This window comes from Vicugna pacos, chromosome 33 (genome assembly GCF_048564905.1).
Source record: "Vicugna pacos chromosome 33, VicPac4, whole genome shotgun sequence".
Taxonomy (NCBI): Eukaryota; Metazoa; Chordata; class Mammalia; order Artiodactyla; family Camelidae; genus Vicugna; species Vicugna pacos.
This window is the reverse complement of record NC_133019.1, coordinates 12,322,372-12,346,867: the sequence shown is the minus strand read 5'-3', so window position 1 is coordinate 12,346,867 and position 24,496 is coordinate 12,322,372. Positions and strand designations below refer to the sequence as shown.

General features: G+C 50.5%; 1 protein-coding gene across 1 annotated transcript in view; it reads right to left on the bottom strand.

Annotated features, from left to right (window-relative positions):
• DSCAML1 (DS cell adhesion molecule like 1) overlaps window positions 1-24,496 on the bottom strand; it is a 314,095-nt gene that overhangs the window by 7,881 nt on the left and 281,718 nt on the right. The window contains exons 17-26 of the mRNA XM_072954182.1: window positions 23,207-23,447; window positions 20,424-20,570; window positions 19,189-19,344; window positions 12,123-12,262; window positions 6,187-6,340; window positions 3,679-3,796; window positions 3,152-3,315; window positions 2,783-2,881; window positions 1,890-2,078; window positions 1,224-1,511 (exon numbers count right to left, since the gene is read on the bottom strand). Of these exons, the coding sequence (XP_072810283.1) occupies window positions 1,224-1,511; window positions 1,890-2,078; window positions 2,783-2,881; window positions 3,152-3,315; window positions 3,679-3,796; window positions 6,187-6,340; window positions 12,123-12,262; window positions 19,189-19,344; window positions 20,424-20,570; window positions 23,207-23,447 (1,696 nt within the window). The remainder of the gene's footprint in view (window positions 1-1,223; window positions 1,512-1,889; window positions 2,079-2,782; window positions 2,882-3,151; window positions 3,316-3,678; window positions 3,797-6,186; window positions 6,341-12,122; window positions 12,263-19,188; window positions 19,345-20,423; window positions 20,571-23,206; window positions 23,448-24,496) is intronic.

Genomic DNA, 24,496 nt, shown 5'->3' with positions numbered 1-24,496 from the left:
AACAGTTTTTTTTTTTATATTGGGATGATATTAATGACTCACTAGGCCTGTTTTAGAATTATCCTGAATTCTCAGAGTCTCCTGCTTGTTGGAGTTCAGTGTTCAGTTCTAGAGGGTGAATTGATGGGCTGAGATTCCCATATCCAGTTGGTAAGGCTGTGGGGGGGACGGTGAGGCTCACAGTAGGGAGAAGTCAGGGCAGTGGGATCCTGGGTGATGGGGGCAAAAGCCACTAAACACCCTGCATTTTCTCCCTCCCCCTAGTCTCATAGGCAATATCCGCTAACCTTGGGGGCCGCAAGGAGGCAATGATGAGTTCTCCTGCTGGCAAGCTTTCTGCCAAGCCCTGATGCTTGCTTGTTTCAAAACCTTACCTAAGAGTCATCTCCTTCATGAAGGCTTCCCTGTTGGAGCCCAACCCCTTCCGATACCACTTTTATTCTGTTTCCTTAAGACCTAGGTAGACTTAATCTAGCTTGTGACAACTGGTCCCTGTGAATTCAGCCTTCTATGTGCCTTAAATGCTTGTGTGTGAGGTATCCCCACGTGGCAGACTCCGATTAGTGCTCACCACATATCCACGTGCTCATCTACATCCCCCAGACTTCCTGGTGGTTCGATGAGAACCATATTGCTAGTTCTGACAACAGAGTGTGAACAGAAGTAAGGAGTGTCACCTCCTGGCCAGCGCTGCTAGGAACTGGTGTGCCTTTTCTGCCTCTCTTGTTGGTGACCTTGAAGGCTACATGGCACAGCTAGAACTTGGTGGCCAGCCAACCCTCACAAGATGTTATGAGAGTGAGAACCAAATCTTTATTGGGTTGAGCCAAGGAGCTTTTAGTGTTTATCCGTTACTGCAACATAGGCTACCCAATCCTGACTAATATACCATCTTAGCAGAGGGTTCTTACATGGCAGGACCTCTAACTCCATCTCACTGAAGCAACAGAGAGCAAGTGCACCTTCAAAGACCCTCTGTCTTTAGTGTTACTGACCTAGTGTTTGTGACCTGTGGATCACAGGTGCGTCTACCTACTTACCTGTCTACCAGTGTCCTGCCCTCTTTGCCTGACCTTTGCTAGCTTAGTCACCTGTCAGCCTCTGTCCCTGACTACAGTCCTGCCTTTTTTTCTATTTGCTTGTCTGCCTCTTTATCTGTCTGCCTCTCTGCCTGCTCCCCTGGCAGCAGCTGGCTCCGGCCCCTCCCACCGTTTCCCACTCACTGCCATCGTAGTCCAGGGTGGCGAACTGGGCAGTCTCGTTGCCGCAGCCAGCGCTGTTGCAAGCCCTCATGCGCAGCTCGTACCACGTGGCCTCTCGCAGCTCGGTCAGAAACACCTCGGCGGAGCTGTTGGCGCGCAGGCCCTGCCAGGCCCAGGTGCCCTTGGGCCGGTACTCCAGCATGATGGCTGTGATGGGGCAGCCCCCGTTGTTCCAGCCCTGCAGGTTGAGCCGAGCATGCGTGGAGTTGATGTGGGTGAAGAGGTGCTGGTCTTTGCTGAAGGAGGGCTCTGAGGGGGCCAGAGGGAAAGACAGCGGTTAGAGACGCTGGGAAGGATTTCCCTGGGGCAGCTGGGACTGCAGTGGCACTGGGGGATCAAAGGGAGGCCCGGATGGGAGGAGGAAGCAGAGGAGGAGGAATAAGAGGAGAGGAAGAAGGACCTGGGGAGAAAGGCCCAGCCAAGGAGGAAGAGAGATGCAAGAAGAAGGAAGAGGAGGGCTGCCCATCTGCTACCCCTGGCAGGGAAGTGGGGCCAGTTTTTCCCGCTATGATTCATCCAGATGCTACAGTGATGGGAACTAGGTGGGGTCTCCCTGAGTCTCCATGCTTCCCTGTGCCCTCCCTCTTTCCGTACCCTGGCTGCCTCCCACCCAGGCCCAGGCCTCACCGCGCCCGTGGGTCTTGGCCTCGATGATCTCGCTGATGCGCCCGGAGCCCACGCTGTTCTTGGCCGCCAGCTTCACCTTGTACCACGTGCCACACTTGAGGCTGTCCAGCCTGAAGGACCGCTCACTTGAGCTGACAAACACGTCCTTCCACTCCTCGCTGTTGTCCACTGAGTACTGAAGCACGAAGCCTGCCCGGGAGGTTTGCCTGGCTCAGGGGGGGCAGGGCGGGGCCTGGGGTACCCTGACAAGCATCATGGGGTTGGGCTCTGTAGGGGGCGGGGGGCCTCTGGCCATTGGGACAGAGCGGATGCAAATTAGATGCAAAACTGTAAGGACCTTCAGTGAATTTTACTGCTCTCTCCCTTCGGCTCCAAGGTGGGGAGGGGAGTAGAAGCCAGAGCTGTGAGGCTGAAAAGGGGTCCTATTTAGACCCTGCTACTACTCCACTCCTGACCCTGAATCATTAGCATCACCTGGGAGCTTGTTAGACAAACTCTCAGCCCCCACCCTAGACCCCCTGAATCAGAATCTGCATTCTTACAAGATCCCCTGGTGGTTCCTATGCAAGTTCAAGTTTGAGAAGCGCTGTCTGGAACACTTGTTACTTCTGTAGATTTGGAAACTAAGGCCCAGAGACAAAAACTGACTTCTTCAGGCTTGCACAGCCCACCAGTGACAAGCGGGGTGGGTGTTCTAAAGCCTAGACGTCTAGGCTGGTATATTTTCCATGGCCCTTGAGTAACTTCCGTGTGGTCCAAGTCGCCCCTCCCCCCATCATTTGCTAAGTAAGCATTATGGGGACAAGTGGTGGGAGTGGGTGAAGCCCTTCCCCTGCCCCTCGGCCCATAATTCCTTCCCTTGTCTTCCCGCTCCTCATCCAGACCCTTCTCACCTCGGATGGAGCTGCCCCCATTGTCACCTGGAATCCAGGTCAGGGTGATGGATGAAGCAGAGGTTTTGGAGACAGTGAGGCGGGGCTGGTCCGGGGGAACTGTGAGGGGAGAGCCACGAGCCCTCACCACAAAGGGTTAACCTCTGATGATGAGGGGATGAGGGTACCCTCTTGGTGCCTCCCTCACCCCTGCTCATTCTCCGCCCCACCCCTCCTGCCTCCTCTTCCAGTGGTCCCTCTGACCCACTGAGAGCCTGTCTCCCCAGAAGCTGGTCTTCCATTCAATGGCCCTCTCGCTCACCCAATGGAATTCCTCCCCCTTCTCCATCCCTGTCCCCCCAGAGCCCTGCTGGCCTCGCAGCATCTCACCTTGCACCAGAAGGTTGACGATGATGGTGTCGAAGCCCCCAGTGTTGGTGGCCGTGCAGGTGTAGTAGCCCGAGTCCTCAGCCTTCACCGCGCGCAGCAGCAACGTGCCGTTGGTGTGGATGAGCCGGTGGCCGTCCATGGACACGGGGATGGCCGAGTCTTCACTGCGGGGGAGATGGGTTACGGCAAACAGCTCCTCCTCTGGAGCTTCCCCCAGGCATGTAGGCAATTAGAGCTGGGAGCCCTAGGGGGCTGGCCAGGGGACCCTGGATTCTTGGCTTTTTACTCAACACTTCCTGGGGCTGCTATCCAATAACCCTGGCCTCTTCAACCACTTAGGGAAGAGAGATCCTTGGCAGCCAACAGAGGGGAGCCAAGGAGGCCAGGCCTGCTTGTGAGGGTGGTAGCTGGGTATCCAGCAGGGCCTCCACACGGCTAGGGGTGACTGAGTCAGCTGGAAGGGCAGGACACCCGGGTCTCTTCATGGCTCTTCTGCTCTGTCCATCCCTGCAGGGTCCTGCACACACCTGTCCTTGGTCCACTTCACAGCAGGGGCTGGATCTCCCACGGAATTGCAAGGCAGCCGGACATCTCTCATCCAGGGTGTTGTCACAGTGCCCCCAAAGGAGATGATCTTTGCTGGGGCTACAGGGAAGAGAGGGCCACCCAACTTTTACCCCCAGCACTGCACTGGCCCCCCTTTCTCAGGGCTCCTGACTTTACAATTCAAATCCTCCCTCCCCTACCTGACTGCTACCTTGGGCTTGGGGTGGGGGCTGAGTGCAGGGAATTTCTGATGGGAGTCATCGATTCAACAAACATTTATCAAATACCTGCTTGGGCCAGGCATCACAGGCGGCTCTGAGGACCCACAAAATGAATAAGACCTATTCCCTGTCCTTACATTGCTCACCATGCAAGAGGGAGACAGACACTTAAAAAAAATCACTAGGGTGAAAAATACAATTCTTTCCAGAAGCAGGAAGAGGGAGGAATGCACTTGGCCAGTGTCGGTGGAAGTGATGGCCAGGGGTGGCTTCTGGAATTGGAAGCTTTGACTTGAATCATGAAGGCTAAGAAGGAAGTCACCATGCAGAGAAAGAAAGGATGTCAGGACGTGGAACAGCACTGAGAGGCATGGACGCCTGAAACACAGGGCAAGTGGGAGGAGCTAAACCCTTTGGGGTGACCAAAGCTCAGGGTCAGTGACTGGGGTGGGGAAGGGTGAATTCCAGGCCTGGAGTTGAAAGTGTTAAATTAACCAAGTGACCATGTGCTTCAGGGGACCAGAGCCAGCCCCACCGAACTGCCATGGGTCCCTTCTTGGGGAGAGGGAAGATGTAAGGGGGCCGGGGAAGCGGTGCTTAGAGGTTTGGGTGCAGGGAATAGAGGCTCCTCTCCTGTGAGGGCAGTGCAGGGGCGATGGGCTGGGACAGTAGTGGCGTCCAGAGGGGCTGCTGAGGAGAAGGGCGGTGGAGGACCACAGAGGGCTGAAAGAGTTGGACTGGGCAGACGGGCCCCAGCTAAGGTGGCCTCCACTGTGGGGGGCGCTCAGGGAGAGCAGCAGGGATTACAGAGACCCCGTTTCAGACCTAGTTCTTACCCTGTGGCTGGGGGTGGCTCCCGGGACCTCTCAGTGTCTCAGGTTGTGTGTGTGTGTGTAGAGGAAACAGCAGGGCCCGTCCCTCCTACCTCAGCAACCTTCTACCACAACACTTCCTGGGGCTGCTATCCAGGGTTGCTGTGAGGTCAGAGGAGGACATGCCCTCTTGAATGAGTTACGTTTAATGTCCACAGGGGAAGGCACCCTCAGGCCCGGCTCTAGGCCAGCGCCAGGAGTCCTGCGAGGATCAGAGGCCCCAGGCCCCTTTCCTCCTGAAGGAGACAGTTCAGGAGGAGGTAGCACCTCTGGGAGGAGGGGTCAGGGGGTTAGCAACCTGAGGCCGTGGGGAAAGAGCCCCAACTTGGAGCCAGAGGGGCCCCTCCCCCTTGGAAGCCGGCTTCACAGGCTGTGCCACTCCTTCTGCAGAATGTCCCCTGGAAAATGGGGTAACAACCTCCACTTGCAGGCAGCTGGAGGCCCTGGGCCACTGCAGGCCCTCAATTCAGTGCTGGCTGACTCTTACCCTGAGGCAGGGGAGGGCTGATGCCTCTTGTTTCTCAACCAAAGGAAGCACGTCACCCCAGGTGGGCGGCTGGGCTGAGGCAGGCACCACCCCCTCTGAGTCCTGGTGCTGGGGCCCGGGTGGCTGAGGTGGGAGGCAGGGCCAAGAGGAAGGACCCAGGGAGGCCCAGAGTTAAGGTAGAGGCTTGGGGTCTTGGGCTTATGTGGTAAATCCCACGCCCCAGGGTTGGCATGGGGGGCAGCCTAGCAGCTCTGAGTGACGGCTTCTGTCTTGATCTGGCGTTGAGGAGAACTGTCATTCCCTGCAAAGTCAGGGTGTTCGTACCCCTGTGCCACACTTATGCCCAGGTCAGGCATTTGATGGGTTCACCCCACAAGAACAAATAAAATCTTATTCGCCCTGTGCGCCCCATCCAGCCCGCAGCCTCCTTCATGGTTTGCCCTCTATGAATGTCTGTTGACCGAGTGAATCACCTTCTGTAGGATCACCTCTGCCTGAGGTGTCCAGGCTTTGGAATGAGGGGGCTGTCTTTGCAGCTCTCTGCTCCGTGGAAGCAGCGTACCCCACCTCAGTCCCTACTGGAGGAGCTGAGCATCGGGCTGGGGGTGGAGCTAATGCCTCCTCCTGCAACCCCAGGGGAGAGTCTGGATTCGGGGACCAGGGTGCGCTATGCCCTGAGCCCCTGGGTAACGGTGCTGCCTCCAGCCTGTTGTGAGGCTTTCTGGGAGTCAGGGGGCAGCAGAGGCCCAGTTTTGGTGGGTGCAGGAGGGATGCAGGTGGCCAGCCAGCTCCTTACAGCCAGGTCATAGATAGTATGGAGGGGAGACCTCCCCTACTTGGGGAGAACCAGGATTCTAGAAGGGGGCTTCTGGCAGCTTCTGCCCTAAGCCCCAGCCCCAGGCCGCTCACCCTTGCCAGCAGGCTCGATGGTCACCTTCTCGCTGCTGTTGCCCCGGCCGGCGGAGGTGACGGCGGCCACCCACAGCAGGTACTGCTGCCCACGGTTTAGGTGGGCGATCCGGTAGAAGAGCTGCTCTGGACTCGTCTCATATTCGCTGGGAGCCTGCAGGGCAGAGGCGAATGTGTACTGAGACGAGGCCCCCGGGCCTCCAGCCTCCAACTCCAACCTTCCTGGGGACCCCGGGCTCAGCAGAGGTGATGACCGGGTCAGGGGTGAGGGCAGGCAGGATCCTGCCTAGTTTGCCTTTTCTGGTTTTGGAGCAACACCTGGGAGCCGAAGGACCTGGAGTGTTGCTGGGTCAGCCTCAGTTCACCTCTTGGAACTGATCCAGGCACTGACCACCATGGCTCCAGGCCAGGAAACGTGAGTGTGTTTTAGGTGAGAGATGGATGGAGTCAGGAAAAAGGAGAATGGAGGGGGGAGGGTCCCAGGAAAGCCCTGAGAAAAGGGTCCCTGGGAAGAAGCTTAATGACTGCATTTGCCTTATTAGGGTTGTAGACAGGCTCCCCTAGCCTGTCCCTGCTCAGAGTCACCTCCCACCCCTGCCATCTTATTACTGCTCCTTCACTCCTCTGTCCGGGGGAGGAAGGGGTGGGAGAGGGAACCATGAAAGCGTAATGGGGCAACACTTTATTAATGATTATTAGTGGTATAGATCACTGTATGTATTTGTAGGTTATATAAATCTATAAATTTTTTTTTAGCCAAATGACAGTTTTGACAAGTTGCCAACAAAACAATATCGGATCCCAGTGGTTTTACCAGTTGCTTTGATGAAAAGATTATGTTGCCTTGGAAACCAGAGGCTCAGATATTGAAATGAATTTGAGAAGGAGCTTTTGATAAGCGCTAGTTTGCAGACCTCCTGTCAGCCCCTTCCCTGGTGCAGGCGGGATGGGGCTGACTTTCATTTTATTTTATTTTTTGGTCAGCCGCGGGGAAGGGAAAGCAGGACAGCACCAGGGCCTCTTTGAAATCAGGGAGGAAGTCTAGGGAGGGGGAGCAGCCCCCGGAACAGATGGGGGGCCCTGAGGCCAGAGGGAGCTAATAATTAGTTATCTCTGCAGTCACGGGACCTTGCACACACATGCTTATATGCACACACTCACACGCACAGGGGACATGTGGACACATCCATGCACATGCTGAGGGACAGATACGGGGTCAGAGGGACATTCTCTGTCCCCCATGGGAGGGTTGAAGGGCCCAGTGACTTATAACAGGAAAAAAATATCCTTTTTGGCCCCAGGCTGTCTGCGGGAGAGGCCAGGGAGAAGGCACACGCATCCCCGCAACACACAGCGTTCCCCGGCAAACTCCTCCTCCTGCCTTTTCCTTATGGAGATCTGGGCCTGAATTCAGGAGGTTCCTGAAAGCCACTCTGAGCCCTGGTAGTTGGGAAGTCCTTTCAGGCTAGGCTGCAGTGCTCGGGGATCGGGTGCATATCTGCAGGTCACATCTGAGCACGAGGCATCTGCCTGCCTTCTTACTGTATGACCCATAGTGTCTCTCGTGGTTCCTGGGGCCTCAGGTTTCTCTCCTGCAAACTAAGACAGCAATACAGCTCTACCTACCCTGTGTGGTTACCACGAAGTGCAAATGAGGCAAGAGGTGTGCAAATCCTTTGTAAATGGGGACATGTTCTTCTCCTGGTGCATTTTCCTACGAGAGTTGAGGAGGGTATGTGTGTGTACATATGTAGAGAAAAGCTGAGTGTACTTGCTTGTGTGTGTCAGTGTGTACATGAGTGCATTTGTGTCTACAGAGAGCAACAAAGGTTTGGCTTCCCCTTGGAGGTATCAGATCCTGGGTGCCTTCCTTTTTAACCTGGACTTGCCAAGAATCTCCTGAAATCACTTTTACAAACACACAACTGTACTCCCAAATAAAGTCCCAGTGCCTCAAAGGTTAAAAAAGGGCAAAACTATGAAAGAAGAAATTATTAAATATTTATTTGTCTTTCTAATCAAAAAGATAAAGGCAAACATCAAAGATGGAAATGATTTATAAATATGAATTATATGAAAAGAAAACCCTATGGTACAATAAAACTAGAATCAAAAGGAAAGTAATGAACTGCCAGTACTTGCAACCTATGTGATCAAAATGGTTATTATCCTTCATAAGTAAAGAGCACCTACAAATCAATAAGAAAAAACCATGATCCACCCAAATGAAAAATGGACAAAGGACATGAATTGACAATGACCCAAAGACAAATAAAACAGCCAAAAAAACACATAACCTGACTAGTAATCAAAGAAATATAGCTTAAAACAAGATATCTTTTTTCCCAAATCCAACTATCAAAAAATAAAAAATACATAATACCTTGGATTAGCATGGGCACAAGGAAAAGGTATATGCTATTTAACAATGCTGGTAGAAGCATAAATAGATGAAAACTTTCTGAAGGGTAATTTGCAAATGTGTATGCAAAGAATGCACATTAAGAATATTCATACTCTTTGTGACCCAGGAATTCCTAAGAAATTTACCCTAAGAAAATAATAAAACATGTGCATGAAGTCTTTTACAAAGAATTCTCAATGAAACATCATTTATAATGGTGAAAAATTAAAAATAGATATAATAGAATAATTGGGGGACTGGTTAAATAGATTATGTACATACAGGCATTCAAGATAATATTTTTAAAAAATATTTGATGGCAACTATGTTTTAATAAAAAGGAATATTTGATGGTGTGGGAAAGTGCCTACACAGATTACATGAAAAAATGTAGGTTATATAACATTATGCAAAATTTTATTTTAATTTTGTAAAAAAAAATCCCCAAAACAGAACCATATAAGTACAGATCAAAGACTGGAAGATTATATACCAAAACATTGCCAGTGTTGCTCTTTAGGGAATGGGAGTACAAGCAATTTTTACTTTATTCTTTTAGATATTTATAGAATTTTCTACAATAAAATTATATTATTTTGATTATTAGAGAAAAACAACAAACATACTAAAATGTTTGGTAAAATTTCTAACAGGACACAATGCAGCTCTGGCCACCCCAGGGTGTAATTCCTGGGAGCCTGCACCATATGCAGTTTCCCACATCTATTCTGAGGATTTCGCACACACAAGTTCATACACTACAGTGTGTCTGGGCACACTCAGACTCATGTGCATTTGCCTCTCACCTCACACTCATATCCACCATCTTGCACTGTCACTTATAAATGGGCACGTACAAGTGTGCCCTCCCTCCTGGAGCTCTTTCATAAATGAATTTATAATGCAGTTGTTTGGAATCTGGAATATATTTGTGCAAAGTGATCACATCACACAATCACACGTGATAGTCAGGTCCCCTCATTTCCCTGCTAAACCCAGTCCCTACCTTGCAATGTGGTTGAACTTAAGTCCTCATGACACTAGCACACCTGGCCCTTCGTGTGACATTGTCTGATGGGAAATCTCCCCAGAAGAGAGGAGGTTCCTCCATGCTTGGGACACAAAGAGGAGAGTTTCTAGTGGCAGGAGGAGGGGACGGGGACCAGGAGTTCTGCTCTGGGGCCTGGAAGAGGTGTCCTCCACCAGGGGACTGGGGCTTGGTGGCCTGAGTTAATCAGGAGGCTGCGCTCCCTGATACAATCCCTTTGAAAGACTTCATTATCAGACAAGGTCATGGTTGCAGAACCCAAGCTGGAGAATGAGGACCCACCCTCTCATCAGTTTATGAAGGGAAACTTGCCCAACATCTAAGGCTTTACAATTGCCAGGCTGCTAGTAATTCATTCATCAAACATGTATTCAGTGACAGTGAAGTTCCATGCACAGTGTTCCGCAGCCAGGGGCCCAAAGATGAAAAGACGCTGCCCTTGTCCTCACAGGGCCCCACAGACCAGTGCAGGGGAGACAGATGAGTGAACAGCTCATCGCCATCTAATGCATTCAGCCTGTGCTGGAGGGTGAAGAGGATGCTGTGGTAGGATCAGCAGGGGCAGAGGTGCCGGGGAGTGAAAAGTCATAGCGGGTGTCCAGAACGGTGACAAGCCTAGTGTAACAAGAGCCTAGAATGTGTGTGGGGAGGCGGGGCAGGAGGAGAGGGGAAAGAGGAGCAGAAGACATGGCTGAGTAAGTTTATTGGAAAATTGGCACAACCCCCGACAATGGCAGGGTGTTCGCCCTCTAACACCTGCAGGCCCCACGACCCAGCAGTTCCTCTCACAGGCATACACCCTACAGGAACGCACAACACGAGCACCAAGGGACATGGACAAGAGTGCTCACAGCGGCACCGACTGTAATAGCTCCACACGGAAAACTGCCCAAATGCCTATCAATGGATAACACAATGGATAAATAAATTGTGAGACACACAAGCAACTGAAAATGATACAGAAGTGAGAGTGAATAATCTTTAACCACACACAACAATATGGGTGAAATTCACAAATTCAAAAATAATGTTGAGCCAGAGAAGCCAAACAGTGTGTGTGTGTGTGTGTGTGTGTGTGTGTATAAAACATTTAAAAAGAGGCAATGTTAATCTGAAGTCAAGATGGTGGTTATGCTGGCAGTGGTGGGGGGTAGTGACTGGAAGGGGCATAAGAAAGCCTTCTGGGGGGTTGTAATGTCCTGTTCCCTGCTCCGGGGACCCCCTGCTGCTTGCCTGGGTGCGCTGTAAAAATTCATGGGGCTGTATGGTCACCTCACACTGCACATGAGGTGGTGGCCATGAGGACGGAGAGGAGGGGACGAAATCACTAAAAAGATATTTCTGGGCTTCCTCTCTGGTAATAGAACTCTGACTTCACTGGCAAGGAGCGGGGCCACCTACGGCTCAGAGGGTAATTCAGAAAGACCACAGGAAAGCAGAGAGCAGAGGACAAGATGATGACACAATTACTGAGCAATTTCAGGGTTAGATTTCCAGGCTGCCAGAAGCTCATCTGCAGGTGCTGGGGCTGCTGTCACATCATAAGCTGCTGATGGAGGGAGAAGCTGGCCTCTTCCTGCTCTTTGCCCTCCCCTGTCCCAAGCACATCTCTTGATAGTACTCACGGCCCTTCAGGGAGCACCCCCTGCCTCCCCTACTCGACTGGAAGCGCCTTGAGGGCAGGTGTCTTTGCACCTGCTCTCTTAACTAGAACAGGTGTGCTCCAGAGCAGTCACTCAGTAGAACTCAGTGTGTGGTTGAGTGGCAGGAGATAAGAGGCAGAGGGAAGGATGCTTATTATGGGATATGGGCGCACTTCTCACTGTATCCACCCTCATCTCCTCCTACCTCTCTGTTGGGGCCCCTCGGACCCCTCTCAGCATCACTCAGCCCCTGCACTGTGACCCAGCCTGGGGGCTGCCCACTGTGCTCCCGGGTTTGGGAAGATAGCACCATCTCTCAGGGCTCTCCCCTCGGCTATCCCCAGACCCCTGGCCCAGAGATGCCCTTGCCTCCTCTCAGCTATCCCCCATCTGTTCCTCTCTTCAACTGGCTCCATGCCAAGGGGGCCACTCAGGGCAGAGCTCCAGCCACCCTCCAAGCCCAGACTGACCATGTTGAAAAGTGATTCATTTCCAGAGGCCATGGACTAGCCAGTCCCCAGTGCAGCCCTCTGGGGTCTGCTACGACCTTCCTAACTGAGGCTCTGTCCTCCCTTTCCCACCTGCTTGAATGTGACCTCTGACTCAAAGGAACTTCCAGGGCTTGTGACAAGCTTGCAGCCCCTGGAACAGGGGACTGACCCAAGATGGACTTGGGTACGTCTTCAGCCACTCTTAGGTGATCAGTGCCCATACTTCTCCATGAATCCTATAGAAATACAGATATAAGCAGCCCCAGGATTTGGCCTGGAAGTTAATTGATCTGTAGGGTACTTTTTCCTTTCTCCTGTCCTGCTCATCTTTCGGCCCTGAGCCCACTTACCGGCTGGCCAGACCCAGGGCTGGAGCAGAAGATGGTGTACTTGCGGATCACCCCGTTGGGCTTGGTGGGGGGGAGCCATGACACGACCACACTGCTAGCAGATGAAGGGACAGCTTTGATGCCAGCGGGGGGACCTGGAACTGAGCAGGGGGAAGGCTGGGTCAGTTTAGAGAAAGGAGGAACACAGCCTTTGGGAAAGAATGACAGGGTTGGGAGAGTGGGGAGATCAATCTGGGAGAGCTTCCTGGAGGAGGTATCCTTGAGCTATGGTTTAAAGGAGGAGGTTCTAGCATGGCAAACAGGTGGGAGAACAGAGGTGATCATTTTGGGGTGGAACAAAGTCTTTGAGATGGTGGCATAGGGAGTGGACAGCTTCAGAACTCTTTGGCCAGAACCAAGGACTTACGAAGCACAAGAAAGAAACAGAACCCATGAGGAATTAATCTTGACCTCTATGACCCTAACTAGATCCCAGCTCTCATGCTCTACAAGTGGCTTGCATTTAAGCCAAATATGCTGGCCATTTTGCTCTTTTTGGCTGGGGACCCTGGAGACTCACAGACCAGGCCTCCTCCTGAAGGTCAGAGGTTGGTGGCCAGCCAGTGTGTGACTGCGTTTCTTGCCACGTGCTCAGGTCACTGCCCTTGGGGTGATGGTTAGGCCCTTTCTGCTTTCAGGAGGGAAAGTCTACTTTAGAATTGGCTCAGAAGTCCATCCTATGTGGATCCCAGTCCACATGGGTTCTGACCTTCCCTTCAACCCCATGTCTGGGCCTGGCTGGGACCCCAGGGCTCTGCCTGGGAGACTGGAAGCTCCCACACTCTCCTTTGCCTTCCCCTTGTACTGTTGTGACTCGTCTTCTCTCCTGGGAGGTTTTATGCTCCTTTGAAGAGAGTGATGGTATCCTATTCAACTGATTTTACCTCTCTGAGCCTCAGTTTCCCCATCTATATGGACATAATAACAACCACACTAAAGGTCTGTAGTGAGAATTAGTACCAATTAAAATAAAACACTTGGCACAGTGCCTAACACAAAGAAGACGCTCAATAAATTGTAACAATGATTATTTTTGCATTTCCTCCTCTCAGCTTTTAGCACCTATCGCAATTTAAAAAACGTTAAGTGGTCAACAACTCTAGATTCAGTAAAATAACTAGAAACAGCATCACCATCTACCCAGGGGCCTGAGCCCAGAGGCTGGCAGTCATCCTCGACTCTGCCCTTCCCACTGCTGCCTCTGCTAGGGGTCTCTGCAGTTTGGGGATGTGGGGTGGGGCTGTGGGTCTACGGATGGCTACCAGGCAATTGTAATGTTCAAATCTTCTCTATCCTTGCATACTTTTTTTCTTATCAGTTATTGAGGGAAACATGTTGAAATCTCCCACTATGATTGTAGATTTATCTATTTATCCCCCTAGTTCTGTTGGTTTTGACTTTTGTGTATCTTGAGGTTATATTATTAGGTTCATAAAATTTAGAACTGTTTTGCCTAGTAAATTAAGTCTTCTATCATAACAAGGTGTTCTTCTAATAATGCATACTATATTTGATATCAAAATTCCAGTTTTTTCTTAGTTTCGTATAGTCTTTATCTTTTTCCGTTCTTTCATGTTTAACTTTTCTATACCTGTATGTTTTAGACGTCTCCTGTAAACAATACATGCTTGGGTTTTGTTTCATTGCTAGCCAGCCTGACAGTCTTTACCTTTTAATTGGAGAATTTAGTCAATATATCTTTAATGCAATTATAGATATATTTCGGTTTAAATATTCCGTCTTACTAAACACTTTCTATTTGTCCCACCTATTCTATTTCTTTGTATTTGTGCCTTCTTTTGGATTGAGTATTAAAAAACACTCTATTTCTCCCTCTACGTTAGTTTTGCCATTATACCGTCTTTCACTGCTTTTAGATTACAATGTGAATCTTTGACTTACCAAAGTCTAATAGCATTAATTGGTACTTTTCTTCTCAGACAATGCAAGGACTTAGAACTTCCATTTACCCTCTCTCAGTTTACATGCCATTGTTGTATATTTTAATTCTGTATATATTTTAGACCCCCCCTAAGATGATGTCATCATCATTTTATGCGATCAGTATTGACTTTGATCCCTCCCATATATTCACCGTTAATGGCTCTTCTTTCCTTCCTACATCACTGAGATTCCATGTGGGACCACTTTCCTTCCAGCTGAAGAATACCCTTTAATATTTCTTCCAGGGCAGGTATGTTGGTTATAAATTCTTTTAGTTTCTGTTTAAAAATGTCTGTTTTAAATCTTAGTCTTGAAAACTATTTTTGCTAGGTATAAAATGATAGATTGAGAACTATTTTTTTCATACATACTTTAAATATACCATTGTCTTGTTTTCTGGCTTCCAGTGTTTCTGATAAGTTAGCTGACAATCTAATTGTTGTTCCTTTGAAGGTAATTGGTCTTTTTTCTCTCTGGTTGCTTTAAAGATTTTTCTCTTTGTGTTTGTTTTTCAAGCAGCTTCAGTGTGATGAGCCTAGGTGTGGATTTCTTTAAGTCATTGCTTGTGAAGTTTGTAGAGCTTCTTGCATCTGTGGCCTGAAGTCTTTCATCACCTTTGAAAAGTTTTCAGAAGTTTTATCTTCTGTTCCGTTCTCTTTCTCCTTTTCTTTGGGTTATCTTCTCATATCTTCTATGTCTTTTCCTTGATATTCAGAATGTGGTCCATGGATCAGCAGCAGTGTCACCTGGGAGCATGTTAGAAATGCAAAATCTCAGGTTCCACCCTAGACCTGCTAAATCAGAATCTGAATTTTAACATGATCCCCAAGTGACTTGTACGCACAATAAAGTTTGAAATCACTGCTCTGTATCTCTTACTTGCTCTTTTATTTTCCAATCGTCTTTCTGCATTTCATTTGATATTATCTCCTGACCTATCTTCTAGTTCACTAGTTATCTCTTCAGCTGTGTCTAATTTGTTACTAAACCCATCTAGCGAGTTCTTAATTTTAGACATTTGTAGCTTTTTTTTCCTAGATTTTCCATTTGATAGTTTCCAATACTCTTAAAATTTCAATCTTGTTCAGAATAATTACTTTAAAGTCCATATTTGATAAAACCTATATTTGGACCTCTTGTGGCTCTGTTTCTTTTGTCTTTTTTCCTGCTGGTTTTTGTTCACATTGTTCTCATGATTTTTTTATTGCATGGCAGACATATTATTTGCAACATTGTTTGCAAAAATAATTTGAGGTCTCAGATGATATAATCTTTCTAAAGAGAGAATTCATGTTTGTTTCTTACATGCACCTGCAATCTGGGGCACTAGCAACCTGAGCTCACCTCAATCTGCTTTCTAGCGCTGACATGATTTGAGGCTGAGCTGTCTACTTTTGTCCACTTTTACTCTTAGAGTTCTGTCCTTCATGATCTCGACTCAAAGTGGAGGCGTGGTTCACCAGACAGACCCACATCTCCTAGCAGACTCCAGCCTCCAATTCATGTCTGTCTAGTACTGCTCAGTTTTTCAGTCACTGCCTCCAGATTCAGCAAATATCCCCCAGGGGAAGACCTGTTCCAAATACCTGGCTTATCTCCTGAACTGCCATTCTCCCTTGGTTCCTGGCCCAGTAACTCTTCACTTTCCTGCCAGCTCTCTGATGCCTTCAAGCAAGTGTTAAGATTTTTTTATCCAGATTTCCTAGTGTCCTCAGCAAGGAGGAGAGAGGGTTTAAGTTATCTCATCTACCATTCCTAGAAGTGGAAATCCTCTGATATGTTTCTCTAAACTTGTCCATCCTCCTCCCTTCATCCTCACTGCTGCTGCCCTAGCACATACCACCCTCTTCTCTGCCCAGATGCCCACAGGTCCTAATAGGCCTCTCTGACACGAGTCCTTATCCCCCATCCCCTTCCTGTGATCAATCCTCCACTCCTCTACGAGAGTTACCTTCCTAAAACACAGGTCTAGTTCAAGCTTCTTCCCCAGTTAAAGACCTTGAAAGTGGTCTAAAATCCAAACAAACTTTGTACTCTGAGGCCACTTGGTTAGATTTGTTAATTCACCAAGGAGGTGAGCAGTAGGCAAGAGGTTTTGTAGCTCACAAACTGACTGCAGCCAAGCCAGTCTGAAATCAAGCTCAGACTGAGAGATCTGGACTTAAGAAATGAGCTTGAATTTATATGTTTGGGTTTTATCCTTTTATTTGTCTTGCTTTTCTCTCAATTTCCTGGTAATGTTTTCCTCTGGCAAAATGCAAAATTCTGAGGAGGTGTGGTGGTGGTGTGTAGGGAGCGTCTTCAGATTACGATATGTGCCCAAGGTCCCATGGCAGAGCTGGAACTGGAACGTGGGGCTGTCTGCCTTCCAAGTCAGGGGAGTAAAAACTGTCATGACTGCTGCCTGCAAAAGGGAGGAGCTGGTGGAGTCGGAGCAGCACTGGTGAGGCAGGCATGGTTGTCCGTCTACCCCGCTGCCATCATCCCTTCCTATTCCTTGCAAACGGAGTCTCACTTTTGCATGGGTAACCCATGCTCCTCCACCCCTCAGAGAAAGCTGTCTCTATCACCTCCACCAGAGGATTTATCATGCTTAGAGTAAGTCAGCCATGATAATTCCATTCTCCTTTCAGTGACTGGCTTAGCAAGAGGCATACTGCCCCATGGTGGCCGATGGGAAATGAGGATAAATCTGTTGAGGGGGTTTCTGGGAAAGGTTTCTTTCACTCCCAAGAGAGGCCCATAGGAAGAGACTGCCTTTTTCACTTGGAGCTGTCTTGTCTGGCATGATGCCTGGAGCTGCAGTCATCTTGAAATCACGGGAGGAACAGCTGACAGGCTAAGCACGGCAGAGCGGAAAGATGGGAACTACTGGGTTAACCGACCCTGGAGCTGCCCTACTTGAGACGTCTTGTTATGTGTGATAATCAGTGCTCTTATTGCGTACGCCTTTTTTTTAGTTACATTACTCACAACCCAAATCTTCCTCACTGATACAAGTGGTATGATAGGAAGTATAGAGGCTACAGAGGCAAGAAAGCCTTGGTTTGCCACCCAGTAGCTTCTTGACCTTCAGCAAGTTGCTTTACCTCTTGGCCTCAGTTTTCTCATCTCTAAAATGGGAACAATACTCTACCCATAGGGCGACTGGAAGGTTAAATCATGTATGTGATGGCATATCACACATGTGTCAAGCTATGATCCCTGTTCTGGATAACATCTCATCTGACAGTGGATTCCTTTCTGCTCAGCCTTCCCTCAGGGTACCTGGGTCTACCGGAAGCAGTCATTTCACTGCCAGCTCTTGGTAGGTATAAAGCAACTACCATTTGCTAGCCCTTGATATTTTAGAAAGGATTCTACAGCTATTTAGTTTCTTGCAACATCTCAGTGAGGCACTGTCCCCATTTTATTATGATGAAACTGAGGGTCAGAAAGTTTAAGTGATTTGTCAAGAAGCGGCAGGGCTGGGGAACACACATCTGCTGTGTTTCTCAGTGTCCCTTCTGCTCTGGGAAGCTGCTGCCCCAGGTCCCTGGCCCCTGCCTGTGTATGTCCCTGTGTGTGGCTCTGTAGGCAGCTTCAGGGTGACAGCTCCCTGTGGGGAGGGATGGTGGTCCTAGACCCTTGAATTCCCTCGTGGGGTCTCACTTTGGTCAGTTAAACACGTGGAGTTGCTTATGGCTCAGGCCTTGCATCAGAATAGGACACAAGAAGTCTGGGGGTCTGGGCGGTTAATTTCTAGAGGCCAGGAAGGTGCCTGTGTGTGTGTGTCCCCGAGGCCCTGAAAGGGCCAGCTCTGAGCATCATCCCTGTTCGATCTCCACACAAGAGCAGGTGGCTCTGCCTGGAGCCATCCCAGGAAATCTTGATGGGGGGACAAATGACAGGAAATGTAGGGCAGGCAGGTTGGTAAATATTTAATTGCTCAGCGCTTAAGCAGGGGAGGGGGCAGATCTGACGGCAAGTGGGGAGCATTAATCTGAGCTGCGAGCCGGTCCAGTCACTGAGCCAAGTACTGGGCTGCGCTGGGAACCTCTCCACCATCACTCCCAGCCCATTCTTAACTCCCCTCACCCCTCCAGCTCCTTCTGCCAAAGTGGATGAGTGGGATCTAGACTGTGGGTCTCTGTATCCTTTGAAAAAACTGAGGCTGAGTGGGAAGGAAGCCATAAGGGCCAATGATGGTTACTGTTTGTTAAGTGCCCACTGTATGCCAGCCACTTCATATAAAGACTCTTGTAACAATATAGCACCTGGTTCAGGAAGGTTAGAATCAACTAAGCGATGGGGTTGGGGGGTGAGGAAGGAAGTGGAAGAGGAGCCCAGAGCTGCACATGGTCATACATGGCACCTCCGGGACCTGGCAGACCCCCGGAGGTGTGCAGCTCTGGGCCCAGGTGGGAAGTCTGGTTCTTCTCCCCACCTGTTCCCTCCTGGGCTGGCTCAGCTCCCAGCCTCACCTGACCTCATCACTCTACCCTTAAGGTTTGACTCTATCTCCGGTTTTCTTCCAGCTGTACCCAGTATGGGGAAGAAAGGGCTTCCAGATCATTAGCTGTGAATAAAGGCACATTTCACTTCCTCCCTGAGAGCCCCCAGCAACACCAGAGTCCAAGGTCTGGCTCATTCTGGGGCCTCCGCGGGTTGACCGCCAAGTCCCTAACCCGGGATGTGAGGGGTGATGCTCCCCCTGCCATCTGTATCCAGAGGAAACTAGGCTGAACCCTACAGGGGAGCAGATGCCACAAAAAAGATGATCTTGGGGTGGGGGTGGGGAGGAGAGGCTTTATCTGGCCTCTGACCCAATGCTGCAGGGGGAGGGGGTGACAGTGGCTTGTATATTTATGCAAGAATCTCAGAGCATGTGACTACCACCTACAGCAAGCTGTGTTCTCCCAAAGCTGGGCTCCAGCATCCTCAAAGCCAAATACAGCAAATCAGAGGGGAAAGGATGGTGCTCTGCTCTTACCCTTCTCCTCAGAGAAGGAGCTGTGGGACAGCTCAAGGGCAGTGCTCAGCAACAGGCCCGGGGAGCCTGCCCCATGGGCTGATGCCACGCGGGCTGCGGGAGAGCACTCACCATCCTCCTTGGTCTGGATGTAGAGCACGCTGCTGCGCACGCCGTCCCCGGCCTGGGTGTAGGCCAGCACCTGCACGCTGTAGTTGGTGAACTTCTCCATGCCTCGCAGCTCCACCCGCTCCCGTGTGGTGGTGATGTTCTGCATCTCGCCCCACTCTGCCGGACACAAGCAGCCTCTGAGTGCGGCCCAGGCCGCCCACGCCTCGGTACCCCCCACCAATGCCCCTCTGCCGCCTGGGCTCTGGTCAGGCCTGCTCCACTGGGCTCAGCCTTGGACTCCATGGTGGTGGTGGCTCCTAAGGGGACCCTCTACCTAAAGGTGACAGAGAAGATCTGGAGCACGGCTCACAGGCCACATCCCTCCCCAAGTGGCTCAACCAGGGTGAATGACAAATGCCAGCGGGGCCAGAGCCCCTAGGCAACCTTGTGCCAAATTCAACTCAATACTCTCTTGATAGGATAGTTCCATCTCTCCAAGCAACATTTCCCTCTCTCCACCCAACCCTCTCTCCATGAAAAGGACCCCAGGAGTGACTTGGACCCGAAGGGGAGTCTGCGCCTGGTGGACGGAAGATGACCATCCCGCTGTGCTGCCCAGCGCCTCCTTGGGCTTTCGGCTCTCCCCAGGCAGTGGCTCCATCTGGATGACTCAGGAGAGGCTGAGGCTGCCTCCCCTGCACCTGACCATTCCTGGGCCAGCACCCCGAACTCTCAAGAGGATAAGGGCTGAGTCCCAGTCACATTCTCCGCGTCATCGAGGACACCCTCCCTGCAAAGAACCCCGCACAGAGAATGTGGGCGGGGCTGGTGGAGTGACGGCAGCCAGGAAGGGCCAGGCCATCCTCAGGCTCAGTGAGGACCCATCATCCGGGCTCTGCCAAGGAACTTGCTTGAAGATGAGCTTAGGGAGAAGGTCCCAGGAGACAGCTAGAGTCTTAGAGGGAGGAAAGAGGTTCTGAGTTGACAACCACCCACCCCCGGACCACGGGGTGCCTTGTAGAGGACAAGTGCTGGCAGACCCACCCTGGCGCCTTGCTGGGGACCTGGCACAGGCAAAGCCCCGCAGAGGCTCTGGCCAGGGGCAGGCAGCAGTCTGCCATGGTCCAGAGGGTGAGGACGCCAGGCCCAGCCTGAGGGATGCCAGGTCAGTGCTGGGGAACCTCGGCGGCTGAGCAGTGGAAACTTCCTTTTCCAGGAGGTCAGAAACCAGGGCAGGCCACTCCCATTAGACTCACCCCCATCAACGTAGAGTGACCAGAAGATGACCCGATAGCCTTTGAGGACACCATTGAGGGTGCTGCGCGGGGGCTCTGACCAGGAGATGACGGCCACGTCGGAAGTGATGGACAGGGCCCGGACGTTCTCGGGGGGCTGGCTAGGCACTGCAGGGGGCAGGGAGAGAGCCAAAGGGCACAGTCAGGGAGATACAGCACAACGTTCATGTCCAGAGGTGGGGCCCAGCCAGAGGAGCTTCGAGTTAGAGCAGTGGGAGCCCCTCCTGACTTAGTGAGTCAGGAGACTTTGGGCTAGTGGCTGGGAAGTGAACCAAATCTTTCCTGGAGATTTGGGTAAACAGAGATCTTGACAGACTTGGTTCCTGGGCTCTGGGTGGCATGTTCCTGGTCCTGGGTAAATGCTGGGGAAAGAAGGTGATGAGCTCCGGGAACAAGCCCCTGGGATGCACCTGCGGGCACCAGGGAGACCCTCTGCTGAACATAACAGAACCTAGAAGACCAAGCCCTGGAGGGATCTGCAACTGATGCTCTTATCTGATGGCTGCCAGCCCTCTGTGACACCTGAGCACGGGTCCGAACCAAGGCCTGGCTCTAGGGACACTTGTGTCCTTGTGCCAAGCTGAAGGGAAGGAAAGAGGATCTCAAACAACCCCAGGGAAGGGGAGAAGAGGTGCTGCAGACACCTTTAGGACTTCGGGGGTCGTTGCATCTTTATCCCTCGTGCCTGCACCTGAACACACCAAAACGGCTCAGGTGATGGGAAAAGACTCTCAGAGACCAACTTGGGTTGTCCGCCCCACTTTTAACCCTCTCCATCTGAGAGCTACCTCTGAGCTTAACCTAAGTCCCACTCCTGGGGGTGGCCCTGCTGCAGCTCGCCCTTTCTGAGACGACAGTGGTGACACCAGGCCCTAAGGAGCCACCCTGGCTAGGGACAACTTTGGTGGCACTTCCACTGGCTTCTGAGGAGCTGGGGGCAAATGGAAAGGCCACGTCTTCTTCGCTGTGAGTGGGAGAAAGGAGGCACAGGCTGGATGGAAGGTAATTAGATCCCGTTGCCCCACAAGAGGCAACTCTTAATTTTTACGAGCATTTAACTGATAATACATCATCCTAACGATCCTCTTTGAGAATGATTATTGTTTCATATTACTTAGGTGTAAAAATATAAGCACCATGTAATTAGGGACCCAGTGTAATAAACTAATACAGATCGCCCGTTGGAACAAAATGAAGGTAATATAATTATGGAAAAGACACTATTGCTAAAGCAGGGGCCCTTGAATACCCCAAGAGGAGTGCTAATATTGCCAGGAAACGATCAGGATCTGACAGGCTAACGAGGGCCTTAATTAAGTATGAAAAACTGCTGAGCAAATGCTGCTGGAAACTTTCTTCCCCCTTCTCCTCCTTTGTTTGGAAAATGACTCCATGGCCCATGCTGATCTCTCCCTGTTGGTGATTCCAGGCCCTGCCTCCGCCTCCTACCCTCCCAAAGCAAGGGAGGTGGGGCCCTGATGGAGGCCAAAGGCGGGCCTGGCCTGGCTGTTTTCTGGGACGGCCCTGGTGGGTGGAGTTCAGTGTTTGGTCAGGCATGCTGGTGTGGGCTCAGAGCAGCTACTCGCCCTGGACGTGACTTCCCCGAGCATCCTGCATCCGTGTCACTTGGTCCCGCATCCAGCCTTGCTCCCAAGCAAGAGGGTAACCACGTGGTGAGGTAGAAAGTATGGGATTCAGGGTCAGGCCTGGATTTTTTGACCTGACCTGGAAGAAGTTCACTAGAAGGGCAATTCTGGACAGGTTCTTAATCTCTGTGAGCTTTGGCTCCTGTTAGGGTAATGAGCTGGCCGTTAGTGTCATGGTTCTCATAAGTGCTCCCTGCACCAGCAGCATCAGCATCACTGGGGAATTTATTAGAAATGCACATTTTTGGCCCCCACCCCAGAACTGCTGAAGTAGAACTCTGGAGGAGGGCTCAGCAAACTGTTTACAGTCCTCTGCTGTGTGCTCAGGTTTGAGAACCACTGTGTCAGGGCACTGTCTGGGATTGGTACTGCTGGTACTAAGAGGTAACAAGCTGATCTTCCTCAATCCAGCCAGGCTGGTGGCCAGCGTCATGGAGGGGAAGAGGCTGATGGTGAGGGTGTGGGATGGTTGAGGGGGCAGAGGAGCTGACAGCAGTGTAACTCTGGAAATTCTCTGTATCTCCTTGCATCCTACGCAACTTTTTGTGATCTTTCTTTTCCCCAGGGCCCCAGTGCTCTGGAGCTACTGAAGTCTGCTCCTTCTCAAAGCCAACCTCGTGCCCCCAGAACAATTAAATGGCAATCTCTGAGGATGAAGCCAGGCGTTTCCAACCTGGAGGCTGTAAGGGAGGGAAAACAGGACCCGGAGTACAGATGAAAGTGCTTGGGGATAGAGATGAGTGAGAGGCCAGAAGGAGGGAGGAGGAAAAAGAAGAGGAAGAAGCATAGATGGAGAGTGAGACAGGTGCACAGACAGGCCAATAGGTCAAAAGAGACTGATGGGCAGAGCATCAGCAAGTGATGGTTAGAGAGCCATCCAACGGATGGAGAGACCTGGAGTGCTAAGTGGACCAAGCATCCCTTGAGGAGCCAGTGCACGAGAGGAGATGAAGGGATCTGAAGGGAACCAGGGAGCCTGTGTGGACAACAGGACCATAGTGGGGCCCAGGAACAGGGAAGTGCCCCAAGCCTTCCCTGGTAACCCTGCTCTGCCCACAGCTGAGATCTGTACCCACTGCCCTCTACTGGTGCCCTCACCATCCTCCAGGGTGGTGGCATTGATCTCGCTGGATGAGGGCCCCGTGCCAGCCCGATTGAAGGCCTGGACCACCACCCCATATTGGGCGAACTTCTTGAGGTTGTCCAGGGTGTAAACCTCACTGTCCCCGGTGGCCTTCATCTCCACGATGCTGTACTGCCCATTGCTGCCAGGGCTGTTCTCTCTGTAGCCGATCTGGTAGCCCCGGATGACTCCATTCTGCAGCTCCTTCTTGGGTGCCTTGGGTGGGGAGGAGACAAAGACACAGTGATATTCTGAGATGATGCTCTTAAAACCAAAGTCATAATAGCCACACCAAACTGCATTCCCACCAGCAGTGCAGGAGGTCTCCCTTTCCTCCACACCCTCTCCAGCATTTATTGTTTGTGGACTTTTGAATGATGGCCATTCTGACTGGTGTGAGATGATACCTGATTGTAGCTTTGATTTGCATTTCTCTGATAACTAGCGATAGTAAACATTTTTTCACGTGCCTATTGGCCATTTGTATGTCTTCATTGGAGATTGCTTGTTTAGGTCTTCTGCCCATTTTTGGTTTGGGTTGTTGTTTTTTTTTTCTTATTAAGTTGTATGAGCTGTTTATATATTCTGGAGATCAAGCCCTTGTCAGTCTCATCTTTTGCAAATATTTTCTCCCATTCCGTAGGTTGTCTTTTTGTTTTACGTATGGTTTCCTTTGCTCTGCAGAAGCTTGTAAGTTTAATTAGGTCCCATTTGTTTATGCTTGCTTTTATTTTTATTAGGTAGACGGCCCTAGGAGAACATAGCTAAGATTTATGTCAAATGTTTTGCCTCTGCTTTCTTCTAAGAGGTTTATAGTGTCTTATGTTTAAGTCTTTAAGTTATTTTGAGTTTATTTTTGTGTATAGTGTGAGGGAGTATACTAACTTCGTTGATTTACATGCAGCTATCCAGTTTTCCCAACACCATTTGCTAAAGAGACTGTCTTCACTCCATTGTATAATCCAGCAATCCCACTCCTGGGCATACATCCAGAGGGAACTTTAACTCAAAAAGATACACCCACCCCAATGTTCATAGCAGCACTATTTACAATAGCCAAGACATGGAAGCAACCTCTATGTCCATCAACAGATGACTAGATAAAGAAGTTGTGGTTTATTTATACAATGGAATACCACTCAGCCATAAAAAAGAATAAAATAATGCCATTTGCAGCAACATGGATGGACCTGGAGATTGTCATACTAAGTGAAGTAAGCCAGAAAGAGAAAAATACCATATGATATCACTTATATGTGGAATCT